Source organism: Mustela nivalis (assembly GCF_964662115.1).
Source record: "Mustela nivalis genome assembly, chromosome: X".
In the NCBI taxonomy this organism is placed as follows: Eukaryota; Metazoa; Chordata; class Mammalia; order Carnivora; family Mustelidae; genus Mustela; species Mustela nivalis.
Window position 1 is genome coordinate 357510 of NC_139040.1, and position 21091 is coordinate 378600.

Sequence of the window (21091 nt, forward strand, 5' to 3'; positions counted from 1 at the left end):
GAGGGTAAATTATTCACTCTTCTAGTAGTGCTTCCCTGAGAGCACAGATTCCTGTCTCCGAGGACAAAGAAGCTGGCTGGCACCATTTCCCTCTCCCACCCCTCCACATAAACCAACTTCAGTAAACAGCCCAGTGCCCACACACTGGCTGCCTGACCTGCTTACCCTACGTCCCACACCCCTACCCCTGCACTCTGCTGGTATTGCTTTTCTCCTGCAAGCGTGCCTAAAGACCAGTACAGCAGGCCCCTTCCCCAGAAGACCAGCAGAAACCCCTGCCTGCACCATGTCTACCAGCCAGAGAGTTCTGCAGGGCTTCAGTTCTAGTGGAAGTGGTATCAGGTCTCATTTAACAAACAGACCAGAACATACCTAGTTAAAACTCACACATTCTGGTCAAGGTCCAAACACTGCCAACTACAGACAAGGACAAACTCTGCAGAAGACTGACCTGAGGGATAGAGCAGCCAAAACACAGTAGCAGAGTGCATACAGCACAAACCATAGATACTCCCTAAAACACCCAGCCCTGGACAATATATGACCTCTTCTTCATAAAGCCATTACTTTCAAGAGCAGGAAACATAACAGGCCTTCCTAGCAGAGAAGAAGACAAAGACCTAGACAAAATGCCAAGACAGAAGAATTCATCCCCCCAAAAAAACAAGAAAATGTCACAGTCAGACATCCAAGTGAGATACATATCAATAACATGCCTGATGGAGAATTTAAAACAAAAATCATAAGGATACTCACTGGGCTTGAGAAAAGAATGGAAGACTTCATTCAGGGAGGCCCTTACCACAGAGATAAAAGAGTTAAAAAGCAACCAGTAAGGAATGAAAAACGCAGTAACTGAGGTTCAAAACTGGATGTAATGACTACAAAGATGTAAGAAACAGAGGAATGAATAATGATATAGAAGACAAAATAATGGGGCACCTGGATGGTTCCAGTGGTCAAACATTCAACTCTTGTTTTTAGCTCAGGTCATGATCTTAGGGTCATGAGATTGAGCCCTGCATTGGGCTCCTTGCTGGGAGTAGAGCCTACTTAAGATTCTCTTTCTCCCTCTGCCTCTGCCTCTCCCCCATATCTATGTATCTATATGTCTCTCTCTCTCTCTCTCTCTCTGTCTCTCTCTCTCTCCCCTCTAGAAATGTTTTTAAAGAACACAACATAATGAAAAATAATGGAGCTGAACAAAAGAGAGAAAGAATTATGGAATAGGAGAAGAGATTTAGGAAACTCAGTGATTCCATCATGTAATAATATTTGTATCATAGGAGGCCCAGAAGAAGAAGAGAGAAAAAAGGGGGCAGAAAAGGAAATAATAGCTGAAAATTTCCCCAATCTGGGGAAGGAAACAGACATCCAGATCCAGGAGGCACAGAGAATTCCAATCAAAATCAACAGAAGCACCCCAATACCAAGGCATACTGTAGTTACATTTGGAAAATGTGGTGATAAAGAAAAAATCCTAAAAGCAGCAAAACAAAAGAAGTCCTTAACTTACAAAGGAAGACCCATAAGGTTAGCTGGCGATCTCTCCACAGAAGTTTAGCAAGCCAGAAGAGAGTGGTGTGATGTATTCAGTGTGTTGAATGGAAAAAACCAGCAACTAAGAATACTCTATCCAGCAAGGCTATCATCCAGAATAGAAGAGATGGTTTCCCAAACAAATGAAAACCAAAAGAGTGGCCACTAAACCAGCCCTGCAAGAAATATCAGAGGAGACTTCAAAAGTGACAAAGACAGGAAAGGATCAGAGAAAATCTCCAGAAACAATGATAAAACAAGTAATAAAATGGCAATAAATCCATATCTATTGATAATTACCTTGGATATAAGTTAACTAAATAAATGCTCCAGTCAAAAGACCTAGAGTGTCAGAATGGATTAAAAAAAAAGCAGGACCCATAATATATGCTGCCAAAAGGACTCATTTTAGACTTAAAGACACCTGCAGATTGAAAGTGGGGGGCTGGAGAATGATTTATCATGCTAATAGACATTAAAAGAAAGGTAGACTAGCAGTACTTAGATCACAAAAACTACACTTTAAACCAGACTGTAACAAGAGATGAAGAAGGACACTCTATCATAATAAAGGGGACTACCCAACAAGAAGATCTAACAATTGTAAATATTTATTTGCCTAACTTGAGAGCATCCAAATATAGAAAACAATTAATAACAAACATGAAGGAACTTATTAATAATAATGCAATAATAGTAGGGGACTTGAACACCCACTTACAGTAATGACCAAATCATCTAAACTGAAAATCAACAAGGAAGCCAGGGCTTTGAATGACACGCTGGACCAGATGGACTTAACAGATGTATTAGGAACATTCTATCCTATGGCAGCAGAATACATATTCTTTTCACATGCACATGGGACCTTCTCCAGAATAGATCACGTACTAGGTCAGAAATCAGGCCTCAACAAATACAAAAAGATTGAGATCATACCATGCATGTTTTCTGACCATAACACTATGAAACTTTAAGTCAACCACAAGAAAAAATTTGGAAAGACCACAAATACATGCAGGTTAAACAACATGCTACTAAATAATGAGTCAACCAGGACATCAAAGAAGAAAATTTTAAAAATAACTGGACAAATGAAAATGAAAACATGATAGTCCAAAACCATTCAGATACAGCAAAAGTGGTCATAAGGAGAAAATACATAGCAATATAGGCCTACCTTAACAAGCAAGAAAAATATCAAATAAACAACCTTATACCTAAAGGAGTTAGAAAAAGAGAAACAAATGAAGCCTAACACCAGCAGAATGAGGGAAATAAGAACAGAAATAAATGATATAGAAACTAAAACAATAGAAGAGATCAATGATAATGGATCTGGTTCTTCGAAAAATTAATACATGAAAATAAGGGCCATATGCTCCCCAATGTTCATAGCAGCAATGTCCACAATAGCCAAACTGGAAGGAGCTGAGATGTCCTTAAACAGATGAATGGATAAAGAAAATGAGGCTCATATATACAATGGAATATTACTCAGCCATCAGAAAGGATGAATACCCAACATTTGCATTGACATGAGACTGGAGGAGATTTTGCTGACTGAAATAAGCAGAGAAAGTCAGTAATCATATGGTTTCACTTACTTGTGGAACATAAGGAATAGCATGGAGGACATTAGGAGAAGGAAGGGGAAAATGAAGGGTGGTAATCAGAGAGGGAGAAAAACCATGAGAGACTGTGGACTCTGGGAATCAACCCGAGGGTTTTAGAGGGGAGGGGGTGGGGGAATGGGTGAGCCCAGTGACGGGTATTAAGGGGGGCACAGATTGCATGGAGTTATCCACAAAAATCATAGAGCACTACACTACATCAAAAACTAATAATGTACTGTATGGTGACTAACATAACATAATTAAAAAATTATAAAAAGAAAAATTAATACAATTGATAAATCCCTAACCAAACTTAACAAAAGGAAAAGAGAAATGACCCAAATAAATAAAATCACAAATGAGAGAGGAGAAATCACAACCAACACCACAGATATACAAACAATTTTAAGAGAATATTATGAAAAATTATATGCCAACAAATTGGACAACCTCAAGGAAATGGATAAATTCCTAGAAACATATAAACTACCAAAACTGAAACAGGAAGCAATAGAAAATTTAAACAGACTGATAATGAGCAAAGAAACTGAAACTGAATCAGTAATCAAAATCTCCAAATAAACAAAAGTTCAGGGCCAGACAGCTTCCCAGGGAAATTCTACCAAACATTTAAAGAAGAATTAATACCTATTCTTCTCAAATTATTCCAAAAAATAGAAATGGAAGGGAAACTTCCAAACTCATTTTATGAGACCAGTATTACCCTGAATTCAAAACCAGACGTACTCCACTGAAAACAGAATTATAGACCAATATCCCTGATGAACATGGATGCAAATATCTCAGTAAAATACTAGCAAATTGAATCCAACAGTACATTAAAAGAATCATTTACCATAATCAAGTGGCATTTATTCCTGGGTTGCAAGTATGGTTCAGTATTCACAAATCAACCAATGCCATATACCACATTAATAAAAGAAAGGATTAGGACCATATGATCCACTCAATAGATGTAGAAAAAGCATCTGACAAAGTACAGCATCCATTCTTGATTAAAAACTCTGAACAAAGTAAGGAGAGAGGGAATATACCTCATCATAATAAAGCCCGTATATGAAAAACCCACAGAAAATATCCTCAAAAGGAGCAAAACTGAGAGCTTTTCCTCTACAGTCAGGAAGAAGACAGAGATGGTCACTCTGACGACTGTTATTTAACATAATACTGGAAGTGAGTCCTAACCACAGCAATCAAACAACAAAAAGAAATAAAAGGCATCCAAATCAGAAAGGAAGAAGTCATACTTTCACTATTTTTAGATGATGTGATGTGCTATGTAGAAAACCCAAAAGATTCCACCAAAAAATTGCTAGAACTGATACGCGAATTATAAAATTGCAGGATACAAAAGCAACATACAGAAATCTGTTGTGTTTCTATACCCTAATAATGAAGCAGCAGAAAGAGAAATTAGGGGATCAGTTCCATTTATAATTGTACCCAAAACAGTAAGGTACCTAATAATAAACCTAACCAATGAGGTAAAAGATCTGTATTCTGAAAGCGATAAAACACTAATGAAAGAAATTGATGACACAAAGAAATGGAAAAACATTCCAGGCTCATGGATTAGAAAACATTGTTAAAAATGTCTATATTATCTCAAAGCAGTGTACACATTTAATGCAATCCCTATCAAAATACCACCCGCAATTTTCACAAAATTTGTATGGAACCATGAAAGACCCTGAATAGCCAAAGCATTCTTGAAAAAGAAAAGCTGGAAGCACCATAATTCTGGACTTAAGTTGTATTACAAAGCTATAGTGATCAACATGGTATGGTACTGGCACAAAGTAGACACAGAGATAAATGGAACAAGATAGAAAACCCAGAAATGATTCATCATTTTCACAATCAGGTGTCTCGAGGTCTTTCTAGATGCTATGATCTTGGGGGGAGACCTTTCTGCCTCTAGGACTCAAACGCTGGTTCCATTCGCCAGATTGGGAAAATTTTCTTGGAGAATTTGTTCAACTATATCTTCTAGTCTTTCTTTCTTTCTCCTCCCCCTCAGGGTTTCCAATAATTCTGACATTGGAACATTTCCTGGTGTCATTTATTTCCCTAATTCTGTTTTCATGGCTTCTAAGCTGTTTTCTCCAGGCCACCTCCTAATCCTTTTTCTCTATCAGTTTGTCCTCTAGATCACTAATTCTATCTTCTGCCTCAGTTACCCTAGCTGTTAGAGAATTTAGATTAGATTGGAACTCATTGAGAGCATTGTTAACATCATCCCTGGTGGTTTTCACTTCTGCTCTAATCAATTCCATGTTGTCATTAATGGTTTTCTCCAACCTAGCCATGGCCTGGATAATTGTTACCCTGAATTCCCTTTCTGACATACTGTTTAAAAAAAAAAAAAAAACAGAAATGAACCCACAACTCTATTTGTTTGTCAAACAAACAAACAAACATAGTTCAGTGGAACAGAAATGAATCCACAACTGTATGGTCAGTTCATCTTCGACAAAGCAGGAAAGAATATCTGATGGAGAAAAGACAGTCTCTTCAACAGATGGTGTTGGGAAAACTGGACAGACCCATGCAAAAGAATGAAACCGGACCACTTTCTTACACCATACACAAAAATAAATTGAAAATGGATGAAAGTTCTAAATGTGAGACAAGAAACCATTAAAATTTTAGAGACAACACAGGCAGTAACCACTTTGACATTGACCATAACAACTTCTTACTAGACAAATCACCAGAGGCAAGTGAAACAAAAGCAAAAATGAACTATTGGGACTTCACCAGGATAAAACCTTCTGCAGAGCAAAGGAAACAATCAACAAAACTAAAAGACAGCATTCAGAATGGGGGAAGATATTTGCAAATGACGTCTCTGATAGAGGATTAGTATCCAAAATCTACAAAGAATTGTCAAACTCCACACTGAAAAACCAAATAATCCATTTAAGATATGGGCAGAAGACATGAATAGACATTTTTCCAAAGATGTACAGATGGCCAGCAGACATATGAAAAGACGCTCAACATCACTTATCATCAGGGAAATACAAATCAAAACTACAGTGAGTTATCACCTCACACCTGTCAGAATAGCTAAAAGCAACACAGGAAAGAACAGGTGTTGGTGAGGATGTGGAAAAGGCGAATTGTCCTGCACTGTTGGTGGGAATGCAAGCTGGTGCAGCCACTCCGGAAAACAGTATGGAGGTTCCTCAAAAAGTTAAAATAGAGCTACCAGGGTGCCTGGGTGGCTCAGTGGGTTAAAGCCTCTGCCTTCAGCTCAGGTCATGATCCCAGGGTCCTGGGATGGAGCCCCGCATCAGGCTCTCTGCTCAGCAGGGGGCCTGCTTACTCCTCTCTCTCTGCCTGCCTCTCTGCCTATTTGTGATCTCTGCCTGTCAAATAAATAAATAAAATCGTTTTTTAAAAGTGTAAAATAGAACTGCCCAGCAATTTGCACTACTAAGTAATTATACATAGAATACAAAAGTACTAATTCAGAAGACATGCACCTCAATATTTACAGCAGCATTATTAACAATAGCCAAATTATGGAAAGAGCCCAGATGTCCATTGATGAATGAATGAAAATATGTATATATACACAGTGGAATTTTACTCAGCTATAAAAAAGAATGAAATATTGCCATTTGCAATGACGTGGATGGAGCTAGAAAGTAGTATGCTAAGCAAAATCAGAGAAATAAAAGTACCATATGATTTCAATTAGTTGTAGAATTTAAGAAACAAAACAAATGAGCAAAGTGGGGGAAAGGGAGACAAACCAAGAAACAGGCTCAACTACAGAGAAGGCACTGATGGTTACCAGAAGAGAGGTGGATTGGGGGATGGGTGAAATAGGTGATGGATGTTAAGGAGGGCACTTGTGATGAGCAGTGAGTGTTTTATGGAATTGGGTGTTGTATGGAAGTGTTGAATCACTATACTGTACACCTGAAACTAATATTAAAATGTATGTTATCTAACTGGAATTTAAATAAATATTTTATAGTTTGACAGAGGTAGGTAGAGAGGCAGGCAGAGAGAGAGAGAGAGGGAAGCAGGCTCCCCGCTGAGCAGAGAGCCCGATGTGAGGCTCCATCCCAGGACCCTGGGATCATGACCTGAGCTGAAGGCAGACACTTAACCCACTGAGCCACCCAGGTGCCCCTTAAATAAATACTTTAAATATTTTTAACAAATTTTTAACAAATAATGTGGTGTAGGGGCACCTGAGTGGCTTAGTCAGTTAAGTGTCTGACTCTTGGTTTTGGCTCAGGTCACCATCTCAGGATCCTGGGATCAAGTTCCCCCGTGGTGGGCTTCCTGCTCATCAGGGAGTCTGCTTCCCCCTCTTCCCCTTCCCCTGCTCATGCTGTCTCTCTGTCTCTCAAATAAATAGATAAAAAAAAATTTAATGGTGTGGTGTGTATAACAGCACTAACGGAAGATGTTCACTAATAAAATGTTCAGTTAGGGAAAAGCAGGAATGCCTGGGTGGCTCAGTCAGTTAAAGCATTTAACTCTTGGTTTCATCCCAGGCCATGATCAGGGCCATGAGATTGAGTCCTGTGTCAGGCTGTGCACTAGGCATAGAGTCAGCTTCAGATTCTCTTTCCCTCTCCCTCTCCCCCTCCACCCTCCATCTCTCTCTCTCTGTCCAAAATAAATAAATAAATCTTTCATAAAAAATTAAAAAGAAAAAAAGAACTAGGATTCAGATAGCTCAGGTTTCAGTACTTTCCTTTTACTTAATAAGGGCCAGATATAGCTCATTGTATAGCAAATAGAATGCTGGGTCATTTGCCTTATCCTGGTACAGCATAATCAACATTTTGTACCATTCAGTCTCAAACAGGTTTTAAGAACTTTCAAGTGCTGGTAAGCAATCAGTTGAGAGGGCTTTAGAAATTATAGTTCATGAGGAAAACCATTTCCTGTTTGGACTTTGAGGGTTTGGAAAGTAAGATGAACTCTGAAAGCTAAAGTATTAAAGTGACCCTTGGTCAGATCTGAGCTACCAGGAAAATAAGTATAAAATAAAAATCTATGATGTATACCTTAGAGATACGACAGTGATACAACATCTCATTAAATACTTGCTAACATAAACTATCCTTTTCTCTTTTTCTTATTCTTCCATGTCCAAAAGATGGGTGAGGATCTATATTAATCACTTCTAAAAGCATCTGCATAAAGGCATCTTTTTCTATGCAAGGAAGGTGAGCACAGGAAAAAACCATGAATGTGAAAGCTATTAAAAGTAGGCACATAAACAGAGGGGGATAATTCCCTAAGCTTTCAGACTACATTATACAGTTGACCTTTGAACAATGGGGGCACTAGGGGAACTGACCTCTCCTACCCCCACACAGTTGAAAATTCATGTATAACATTTTTTTAAGATTTTATTTATTTATTGGACAGACAGATCACAAGTAGGCAGATAGGCAGGCAGAGAGAAAGGGGGGAAGCAGGCTCCCTGCTGAGCAGAGAGCCCGATGCGGGGCTTGATCCCAGGATCCTGGGATCATGACCTGAGCCGAAGGCAGAGGCTTTAACCCACTGAGCCACCCAGGCGCCCCTCATGTATAACTTTTGACTCCCCAGAACTTAATTAGTAATAGCCTACTGTTGACTAGAAGCTTTACCAATAGCATAGTCAACTAGCATGTATTCTATATGTTGTATGTATTCTGTACTGTATTCTTACCATAAAGTAAGCTAGAGAAAAGAAAGTCTTATTAAGAAAATCATAAGGAAGAGAAAATATATTTATAATTGTATTTATTGAGAAAAAAAATCCACGTATGAGTGGATCCATGCAGTTCAAACCTGTGTTGTTCAGGAGTCAACTCTACTTGCACAGTTTTCCCCCAACTTCCTAGGATATTAATCAGTGACAGAATTGTTAAGATTAGTGGGATGTTCAACTATCATCTACAACTTATAGATGGAAATCTGGAGCCAAAAAAAATCTATTGTGACTTGTGAATAGTTAAAGAAGTTATTCAAGTTGTGAAAGACAAGAATAAAACTTTCAATTAGTTAAGTCTTCCTTCATTTGATTTGACAGAGAAACCATCTATGGGAGGATGTGGTATTTTACTTCAGACTTCTCCAGGGGCGACACTGCATACACCAAGCTGGCTTTGGATCGGCACACTGACACTACCTATTTTCAAGAGCCCTGCGGGTAAGTGAAGTAAAATTTTCCATATTAGGGTCTTTACATGTGATGGCCTTGAATAATTTCTTTATTTTCTTAAATTCCATTAGCCAACATATGGGATATCATTAGTTTCAGATGTAGTATTCAATAATTTATCAGTTGCATATAACACCCAGTGCCCTCCTTCATGAATAATTTCTGTTTTCTATTTGAACCAAGATAATATCTGCTGCTACTGATACATATGACTATTTCTTTTTCTTCTCTTAGAAAGATGATCATTTTTTTTAAAGATTTTTTATTTATTTGTTTGACAGAGAGAGATCACAAGTAGGTAGAGAGGCTGGCAGAGAGAGAGAGAGAGAGAGAGAGGGAAGCAGGCTCCCCGCCGAGCAGAGAGCCCGATGCAGGACTCGATCCCATTACCCTGAGATCATGACCTGAGTCGAAGGCAGAGGCTTAACCCACTGAGCCACCCAGGCGCCCTGAAAGATGATCATTTTGAAAAATCTTTAGCTCAGTCTTCTTTGGACTTAAAAGAATAATTTTTTTTGAAATGATTGAGAATACACCTTACTATATAAAAGGATCTTAATTTTGTTTAATTTGCATTTTTGTCAAAGTAATTACCAACAACTTACAAAAAAGTGTAATTGTTAATTTTGAAATTGTACAATTTTCTTATATTTAGTTATATTGCAAAGGGGTAAGTCTTTTAAACACAGCTTCTTTGGGTTGGTATTAACAGGAATTTGAATCCAAATTGTAAGAAGTTGGAGATGAGGAATTAGTGAAAAAAACCTTTTTTCACATGGAATCAGAAGCTGCTGAGCCAAAGTTATACCATATTTTTCCCCAGCTTTATTAATATGTAATTGACATATAACATTGTATAAAGTTAAGGTGTACAATGGTTATATATTATTATTACCACCATAGCGAACAGAAAATAGATCTTAAATGACTCCCCACGAAAATGAACTGATAATTATGAGACACAACAGATAAATACCATAATCACCTACTGTTTACCACTTACTAGAGATACCTGTAGTTATTTTGTTATTGATCTTGCTTCTGCCTTTAGACGATGAGCCTGAGGCACAAAGATATTATTAAAGTGAGTGTACGTATGGATTTGTAAAGACAGTATGAGAGGGTGATAACATGCAATTGATTGTGATTACATTGATTTTCTTTAAGGGTTTGGAACAGGGAGAGGGGAGCTAGGGGGGTAGGAAAAGAATAAATTAAACAAGATGACATCGGGAGGGAGACAACCAAAAGAGACTCTTAATGTCACAAAACAAACTGAGGCGGCCAGCAGGAGGGGTGTAGGGAGAGGGTGTTGGGTTATGGGCCTTGGGGAGGGTATGTGCTATGGTGAGTGCTGTGAAGTGTGTAAACCTGGTGATTCACAGACCTGTACCCCTGGGGCTAATAATACATTATATGTTAATAAAAAAATAAAAAATTAAGGGTTTGGAACTTAAGAATATTTGGTTCATGAGAGGAAGAATAAAGCAGGCTTTAGAGATCCTTGTCAATGTTATGAAGCTTCAATGTATATGAAGCTCCAACAGCCCTCCATCCTCATTCTAGGGTTAGGGTTAGGGTTAGGGTTAGAAGGAAGAAAGAGGAAATGGGGCGGGAGGCATCCGGACAGAGGTTGACATTCAAATATTGAGTATTCTTTCCTCTTTGACCATTACCAAAGATAAGCAGTTAAGTTGTATTTGCCTTTAATTTAAACCTTTCTAATCAATGACAAGGACCAAGTAAGTACATGAACAATATAGCAAGAGTGGTCAAGAGCTCAGGCCATGTCATTAAGAGATTTGGATCTGTATCCCAGCTGTAACATATATTAGCTTTGCGATCTTGGACAATTAACTTAATTTCTCTCTGCCTCAGTTTCTTCCTTTGTGAAATGGGACTAATAATAAGACCTATTCATTAGTATTGCCTAGGGTTACATTACATGATGTATTGAAAGCATATTTAATGCATACTGCCTGACACAAAGTGCTCAAAAGATACTAGCTATTACTATTATTATCATCACTTTAGCCATTATCATCGTCATCAACATTGTTATATGCCTTGTCCTTTCAAAAGTTACCTTTGCCTGGATCTCATCTTCTCCAGCATTGTTGGAGATCGCTCTCTCCTACATCTTCTCCCTTCCATACCTATTGACTCCTTCCTATCAGCTTCTCATGTCTTCTTTGGACTCTTTCTCCCTCTAGCTATAGCCTTGCTTTATTCCTCCCCTTCTCAGCTAAACTTATTAAAAGAATCATCTACATTCAGTGTCTTCATTATCACTTCCCATTCATACCACAATCCATAGTCAGCTAATTTATCCAACCCCTTCCAATTAAAATTACTTTCTTTAAGGTCATCTGGGTGGCTCGGTGGGTCAAATATCCAACTCTTGATTTTGATCAAGCCCCACATGGGCTCTGTACTTAGTGGGGAGTCTGCTTGAGATTCTCTAACCCTAACCCTAACCCTTTCCTACCATATACTCCCTCTTAAGTAAATAGATAGATAGATAGATAGATAGATAGATAAAACAAAGATAAAATCATTCTCTCTAAAGTCACCAGCAACTAACTTACTGCCATACTCAGTGTGTACCTTTCAGTCTTCCTCTTACTTGACCCCTGGGGCATGCTGTTAACCACTAGCTGTTCTTAAATACCCTTTCTTTTTTAGTTTTCCTCCTAGATCTCTGACCACTTTTCTTAAGCATCCAGTGCTGGCTTATTTTCCTCTGTCCATGTCCTAGATATTGTTGTTCCTCAAGATTTCCTGTTTGTCATTCTTTTCTTACTTCAAATGATCTCTCCAAATGACATTTTCCATGCTCTTGGCTTTAGCTATCACCTACAAACTACAAAATCCACCTGTCTTCTGGGTTAAAAAGTCTTGACCTAGAAGTTTCACAGAAAACTCAACAGTCCAGAACTGATGTTTCTCATTTTAATCGTATTTATATTAGGTTCTCCTTGATTTTATTCCTTCTCTCTGCATTCATTTTTTAACTTATTTTACTTTGTTATTTACTTCTATTTTTTTCTAATTTAGTATTAATTTTATTTTCCCCTTGTTAATTTGAAACTTCTGCTGTAGTTTTCCAGCCCTTTAAATCCCCTTTCCTTTCTCTGTTAACATTTTCAGCCATATATGACTCAACTATTTCAATACAGCCCCTAAACTAAACTTCTTCCTCAAACCCTCACACCCCCTCATTAAGATCAATTACACTTTTGTCTGCATTCTCCATCCCAGCAAATGACAAGTTGTCCAAGTGAAAAACCCAAAATCATTCTAGATTTTCTCCTTCTTCCTCTACTACATTTAACCAGTTATCAAATCCTGTCAGTTCTACTCCTATGGTATCTCTTTGGTGTGTCTTTTTTAATAACACCCTTCTCTAAGCTCAGACGCTCAGTACTTTTGTCTATTTCAGCTACCACGTTGTCTTCTACATTTTTTATCATCTTCCTTCCCACCAGTCCATCTCCCACACTATCATCATAATCTAGTCTTAAAAAATGTTAATGTGACCATAGAGTTTCCCAGTTTAAAATCCTTTCATGATTCTCTGTGCTATGCTGACAGGCACTTCTTTCTCTCTTCCTTAAATATATTTTGTAAATTGTGGCCTCTCTATATCTTGTATACAAGATATTATAGTGCCTATCATATGTTACTGGCATTTATTTCCTTCATGTTTACCTACTAGACTGTGGGGTTTTTTAAAACAGAGACTATATCTTATTCATGCCTTTATTCCTAGGGTCTGCTTGTTCATATTTTAATTCATATTGAATATGTTTAGAAGAAACCTGTAGTGGAATTAATATTTCAAAGCACAAAAGTATAACAATTAACTTGGAAATGAAAATTATATAAGTAGATTCAATAATTATTTCATATATAATTTTCTAATATTCTGGTATATTCTCTTTTCTGCACTAAACAGAAGAATTTAATTTTTTCCCTGTTCAGCATTCAAGTGTTTCACTGTCTTAAGCATGAAGGAACAGGTGGCAGGACACTGCTGGTAGATGGATTCTATGCAGCAGAACAGGTACTTCAAAAGGCACCTGAGCAATTTGAACTCCTCACCAAAGTGCCACTGAAGCACGAGTATATTGAAAATTTCGGAGAATGTCACAACCACATGATTGGGGTTGGGCCAGTCTTAAATATCTACCCTTGGAATAAAGAGCTGTATTTGATCAGGTGAGTACTAAAGAACCATCTGCCAGTATAATGTATTTACCAATTATTAGCCTTCAAATGATTAGCTTGATGAAAATACCTAAAATCCTTGTATTGCCCACATTTTAATCTTGCTATTTTATAGCCTTTATTAGTATAATTTCTGTTCTATTATACTTCCCATGGAAAAATAAATAGGCCAACAGGTAAATAATATTAGATTTGGAGGGAACAGATGTTTGAGATAGTATTTTAAAATGAAAGCACTATTGAAATCACAAACAGTTATTAAACTGTGCTCACTGACCAAACACGTAGAGTACCCAAAGGCAGGAAAACCACAACATTTGTAGCCCAGATTTATGCAAACCTCCTGGCCTGTATATCTAATAGTCTAATAGATCATATTTAAAATTGAACTCATCATCTTCACTCATTTCAAGCCTGCTTCTGCACACCCAGTTGCGAGGATAAAAATAAATTGTTGCCCCTGCCTATGCCCCAGGATTGTAATATGAACTACGCAAATACTAATTCCCTTCCACTGGATAACCTTCTCTAAAAAACTCTACCTTAGTCATCTCTTGTATCTCCATTGCCTAGAACAGTGAGTAGATATTCAGTATTTTTTTCCAACATTTGATTATAAACACTTTAAACATAAAAAGTTAAAAGCATTTACAGTAAAACCCATAAACTTACCACCTAGATTCTACCAGGAAGGTATTACTATGCTTGTTTTATTACCTATCTACTTACCTATCTATCTATCTAGTTAATCTTATTTTTGATGCATTTCAAAACTGTACATTGTACGATTATACGAAATACATTGTAGCTATGACTACATGTACCCCAAATACTTCAACATTTATATCTTTAAGTAGAGTTCAGTATATGTTTACAAATGTTTAAATTTGAAATTAAATTTATGTGTAATTACTTTTTAAAATATCAAATATATACTAGTTGAGTTTTGATAAGTACATAGACCTATGTAACCTAAACCCCTGTCAAGGTCTATTACCATCACTGCAGAAAGTCCCCTGTACCCTTTCCCACTCCAACCTGTACACTCACCCCAGAGGAGATCACTATTTGATTTTTGCCACCATAAATTAGTTTTTCCTGTTCTAGAAATTCATACCGTAGAATAAATCCATTTTTTATGAATAAACACCTGAGCTGTTTCTAATTTGGGTTATTATGAATAAAACTGCCATGAGCATTCATAGAGAAAAGTATTTTTGTAGATACATGTTTTCATTTCACTCAGGTAAATAGCTAGGAGTGGAACTTCTGAGTCATGAAATAGGTGAGTATTTGTCATAAAACAGCTGCTGGAACTTTTACTAAAGTAGTTGTTTCATTTTATATTGTCATAAACAGTGTATAAAAGTTATAGCTGCTCCATATTGTTGCTAATACTTGGTGCTGTCAGTCTTAACTAGTTTTAGCCATAATAGTAGTTGTCTCTTTGGGGGTTAATTTGCATTTTTTTTTTTTTTTTTTTTTTTTGGTGACCGATTATGTTGAGCATCTTTCTGTATGCTTACTGGCTATTTATGTATCTTCTTTTCTGAAGTATCTGGTTTAATCTTTTGCCCATTTTTTATTGGGTTGTTATTATTGAGTTCTAGGAGTTCTTTATGTACCCTGGTCACTATTTCTTACCTGATATATGTCTTAGGACTATTATTTTCTCATCTGTAGCTTACCTATTTCTTTTAAACAGTATGTTTTTATGAGCAGAAATTTTTAATTTTAATGCAGTTTTTTTTAATGATTATTGTTTCTATGACATATAAAAGGAATCTTTGACTGCCCCCATGACATGATGACATTCTGCATTTTCCAAAGGTGTTATAGTTCTGTTTTTTACATCTAAATCTGTGATCTATATCAAGTTATTTTTTTCTGTGTTATGAGGTATGTGTAGAAGTTCATATTTTTTATATATGAATATCCAGATATTCCCCCATTGAATTGCCTTTGCAACTCTGTCAAAAATAAAATTACCAGGGGTACCTGGGTGGCTCATCAGTTAAGCATCTGACTCTTGATTTCAGCTTAGGTCATGAGCTCAGAGTCACAGGATCAAGCCCCACATCAGGCTCTGCACTCATCAGGGACTCTGCTTGTGGATTCTTTCTCCCTCCCCCTCCCCCTCTACCCTTCCCCCTGCTTTGGCTAGCTCACTCTCTCGTTCTCTCTCTCTCAAATAAATACATAAATACATAAATAAACTTTTTTAAAAAATCAAATGAGCGTATAAACATGGGTTTGTCTCTGGGCGCTCTATTTGATTCCATTATCTATTGGTGGTTCCTTATCACAGTTCCATACTCTCTTGGCTACTGCAGGTTTACAGTAATTTTTGAAATCAGAAAATATGTTTGTCAGCTTTGTTCATTTTCAAGATTATTGTAGATATTATAGATTAGGGGTCTACAAATTTTTTTGTAAAGGGCTAGATAGTAAATATTTTAGGCTTGTGAGTCACATGGTCTTTTTTAAGGATTTTATTTATTTATTTGACACACAGAGAGAGAGCACAAGTTGGCAGAGCAACAGGCAGAGGGAGAAGCAGAAGCTCTGCAGGGAGCCCGATGCAGGACTCCATCACCGTGGGATCATGACCTGAACCAAAGGCAGATGCTTAACTGACTGAGCAACCCAGGCACCCTAGTCATATGGTCTTTATCACATCTACTCCGTACTGTTGTGGAAGCACAACAGCAGCCCTAAACAATATCTAAATGAATGAGTGTGCCTGCATTCCAATAAATATTATTTACAAAAATGGGCAGTGGGCTGGATTTGGTCCACAGATCATAGTGTGCCAGTTCTGGTTCTAGATTCTTTATATTTTTATATAGATTTTAAAATAAACTTGTCAGTTTTTAGAAAAAAAGCCTTCAGGGTTATGATTGGTATTGCTTTGAATCTGGAGATCATTTTGGTGATAACTAACAAACTAAGAGTTTTGAGTCTTCCAACCCATGAACCTAATCTATCTTTCTATTTATTTAAGTCTTTAATTTCTCTTAGCAGTGTTTTGTAGTATTGAAGATACAGATCTTATATATCTTTTGTTACTTTTATTCCTAAGTATTTTTATATTTTGATGGTATTATAAAATATAATCTTAATACTATTTTTAAATTATTTGCTGCCATTTTATTGAAAAAAATCAATTCCTTTTTAAATTTAGCATTGTATCCTATAACCTTGCTAAAGTAATTCATTAGTTCCAAGTTTTGTTTTTTGGATTTCTTAGGATTTTCTATATAGAAAATCATCTTGTAAGGATAGTTTTCTTTTTTTCTTTTCCAATCTGTATATTTACTCATTTGTTTTTCTTACCTTACTACACTATCTAATGCCTCCAATATGATCTTAAATAAGAGTGGTAAAATCCTTAGGATGAAAGTGTTCAGTATTTTGCCAGGTAGCATATTAGCTGTAAGAGTGTTGGTGGGCACTTAGGTGGCTCAGTTGGTTAAGCAGCCAACTCTTGATTTTGGCTCAGATCATGTCTCCGGGTCCTGAGATCTAGCCCCATGTCAGGCTCCACATTGAGCATGACGTCTGCTTGAGATTCTCTCCCTCTTTCTCTCTCTTTGTCCCCCTCTCCCCCGCCACTTATATGCCCTCTCTCTCTAAAGTAAATAAAATGAATCTTTTTTAAAGAGTGTTGGTGGTGTCTTTTGGTGAATTTTGGTGTCTTAAGGTGAATTTCCCTTCCAGGTTCCCTGAGATTTTTTTTTTTTTGAATCACAAATGGGTATTGAATTTTGATAATGTCAATTATCAGTAAAAACAATTACATCATTTATCTTCTTTATTCTGTTAATACATTAATTACATTAATTTCAAATGTTAAGCCAACCTTGTACTCTGAGAATAAACTGTACTTGATCATGATTTATTACTATACACATACAGTGTATGTGTGTATGTATGTGTTTGTATGTGTATGTGTGTGTTAATAGTGTGGGTCCAATCAAGAGATAAATATCACACAGTAGTTTCTTTTTGTTGTTCATTTTTAAAATTTTAACTGCAGAATAACATATGGTGTTATATTAGTTTTAGGTTTATAATATAGAGCTTCAGCAATTCTATAAATTACTCAGTGCTCATCATCAGGGAAATACAACTCAAAACTATGAGGACATATCGCCTCATACCAGACAGAATGGCTAAAATTAACAACACAGGAGACAATCCTTGGTGAGGATGTGGAAAAAAGGGAACCCACACTTTTGGTGGGAATGCAAACTGGTGTAGTCACTCTGGAAAACAGTATGGAGGCTCCTCAAAAAATAAAAATAGATCTATTGTATGATGCAGCAATTACACTAGTAGGTATTTACCCAAAGAATACAGAAATACTCCCGTTTTGGGGCAGTTGTAAATGGGACTGATTTCCTTGATTTCTCTTTCTGCTGCTTCATTATTGGTGTGTAGAAATGCAACAGACTTCTGTATGTTGATTTTAAGGGATACATGCACACCAATGTTTATAGCAACATTATTTACAACAGCCAGATTATGGAGAGCCCAAATGTCCATCCATCAACTAACCCTAACTGATGAATAGATAAAGAAAGTGTAGTATGTGTATGCAATAGAATATTACTCAGCCATTAAAAAAAAATGAAATCTTGCCATTTGCAATGATGTAGATGGTACTAGAGAGTATTATTCTAAGTGAAACAAATAAGACATGAAAGAGAAATAGCATATGATTTCACCTCTATGTGATTTAAAGAAACAAAACAAATGATCATGGGGGAAAAAAAGAGAGGAAGACCAAGAAACAGACTCTTAATTATAAAGAACAAACTGATGATTACCAGAGGGGTGGTGGGTGGAGGGATGGGTGAAATAGGTAATTAGGATTAAGGAGTGCACTTGTTATGATGAGAATTGGGTGTTGTATGGAAATGTTGAATCACTTTATTGTATACCTGAAGCTGATATTATACTGTATAACTAACTGTAATTTAAATAAAAACTTCTAAAGGGGACGGGGGATGTTCCTACCACTGATGCCATAGAAATTACTACCTGTGATCTGTGTTAGAATTTATATGGTCTCAGGTCTCACATTTGGGTCTTTAATCCATTTTGCATTTATTTTTGTGTATAGTGTAAGAAAGTTCTCCAGTTTCATTCTTCTGCATGTGGCTGTCTAGTTTTCTTAACACCATTTGTTGAAGAGACTGTCTTTTTTAAACTGGATGTTCTGTCCCATTTTGTCAAAGATTAGTTGACCATAGAGTTGAGGGTCCATTTCTGGGCTCTCTATTCTGTTCCACTGGTCTATGTGTCTGTTTTGGGGCCAGTACCATACTGTCTTGATGATGACAACTTTGTGATACAGCTTGAAGTCTGGAATTGTGATGCCTCCCACTTTGCTTTTCTTTTTAACATTTCTTTGGCTATTCAGGGTCTTTTCTGGTTCCATACAAATTTTAGAGGATTATTTGTTCCAGCTCTGTGAAAAAAGCTGATGGTATTTTGATAGGGATTTCATTGAATGTATAGATTGCTCTAGGTAGCAAAAACATTTTAACATTTGTTCTTCTAATCCATGAGCATGGAATGTCTTTCCATTTCTTTGTATCTTCCTCAATTTCTTTCATGAGTGTTCTATAGTTTACTGAGTACAGATCCTTTCCCCCTTTCATTAGCTTTATTCTTAGGTGTCTTACCGTTTGGGGGGCAGTTGTAAATGGGACCGATTCCTTTTTTTTTTTTTTTTTTTAAAGATTTTATTTATTTATTTGACAGAGAGAAATCACAAGTAGATGGAGAGGCAGGCAGAGAGAGAGAGGGAAGCAGCTCCCTGCTGAGCAGAGAGTCCGATGCGGGACCCGATCCCAGGACCCTGAGATCATGACCTGAGCCAAAGGCAGTGGCTTAACCCACTGAGCCACCCAGGCGCCCGGGACCGATTCCTTGATTTCTCTTTCTGCTGCTTCATTATTGGTGTGTAGAAATGCAACAGACTTCTGTATGTTGATTTTATACCCTGCCACTTTGCTGAATTCCTATATCAGTTCTAGAAATTTGGGGTTGGAGTATTTGGGTTTTCCACATAGAGTATCATGTTATCTGCAAAGAGTGAGAGTTTGACTTCCTCTTTGCTGATTCGGATGCCCTTTATTTCTTTTTGTTGTCTGATTGCTGAGGTTAAGAATTCTAGTACTGTGTTGAATAGCAGTGATGATAGTGGACATCCCTGCTGTCATCCTGACCTTAGGGGAAAAGCTCTCAGTGTTTCCCCCATTGAGAATGATATTCACTGTGGCCTTTTCATAGATTGCTTTTATGATACTGAGGTATGTTCCCTTTATCCCTGCACTGTAAAGAGTTTTGGTCAAAAAAGGATGCTGTACTTTGTTAAATGCTTTTTTTGCAACTATTGAGAGAATCATACGGTTCTTATCCTTTCTTTTATTAAGTTAGTGTATCACATTGATTGATTTGCAAATATTGGACCACCCTTGCTACCCAGGAATAAATCCCACTTGGTCATGGTGAATAATCCTTTTAGTGTACAGCTGGATCCTGTTAGCCAGTATCTTGGTGAGCATTTTTGCATACATGTTGATCAGGGATATTAGTCTGTAATTCTCCTTTTTGGTGGGGCTTTTGTCTGTTTGGGGGATCAAGGTAATGCTGGCCTAATAGAAAGTCTTAGGAAGTTTTCCTTACATTTCTATTTTTGAAACAGCTTCAGAAGAATAGGTATTAATTCTTCTTTAAATGTTTGGTAAAATTCCCATGGGAAGCCATCTGACCCTGACTCTTGTTTGGTGGGAGATTTTTATTATTACTTCAGTTTCTTTACCGTTATTGGGTCTGCTTATGGTTTTCTATTTCTTCCTGTTTCAGTTTGGTAGTTTATACATCTCTAGGAATACATCCATTTCTTCCACATTGCCTAATTCATTGGCATATAGTTGCTCATAATATGTTCCTAAAATTATTTGTATTTTTTCAGTGTTGTTTGGGACCTCTCCCCTTTCGTTCATGATTTATTAATTTATGTCCTTTCTCTTTTCTTTTTGATAAGTCTGGCGAGGGGTTTATCAATTCTTTCAAAGAACCAGCTCCTAATTTTACTGTTCTTTTGGTTTCTATATCATTATTATCTGCTCTGATCTTTATTATTTCTCTTCTCTTCCTGGGTTTAGGATTTATTTGCTGCTCTTTCTCCAGCTCTTTTAGATGTAAGGTTAGTTTGTGTATTTGAGACCTTTTTTGTTTCTTGAGAAAAACTTGTATTGCTATGTACTCCCTCTTAGGATCACTTTTGCTGCATCCCAAAGGTTTTGAACAGTTGTGTTTTCATTTTCATTTGTTTTCATGAATTTCTTTAAATTATTTAATTTCCTGGTTGACCCATTCATTCTTTAGTAAGATGCTCTTTAGTCTCCCTGTATTTGAGTTCCTTCCAAATGTCCTCTTGTGATTGAGTTCTAGCTTCAGAGCAGAAAATATGCAGGGATTG

The 21091-nt window shown here is 36.9% G+C and overlaps 1 protein-coding gene across 2 annotated transcripts in view; it reads left to right on the forward strand.

Moving 5' to 3' along the window:
- TMLHE (trimethyllysine hydroxylase, epsilon) overlaps nucleotides 1–21091 on the forward strand; it is a 98238-nt gene that overhangs the window by 46628 nt on the left and 30519 nt on the right. For both annotated transcript variants that reach the window (XM_082716644.1, XM_082716643.1), the window contains exons 5-6: nucleotides 9232–9351; nucleotides 13348–13584. In XM_082716644.1, coding sequence (XP_082572770.1) covers nucleotides 9232–9351; nucleotides 13348–13584 — 357 coding nt within the window. The remainder of the gene's footprint in view (nucleotides 1–9231; nucleotides 9352–13347; nucleotides 13585–21091) is intronic.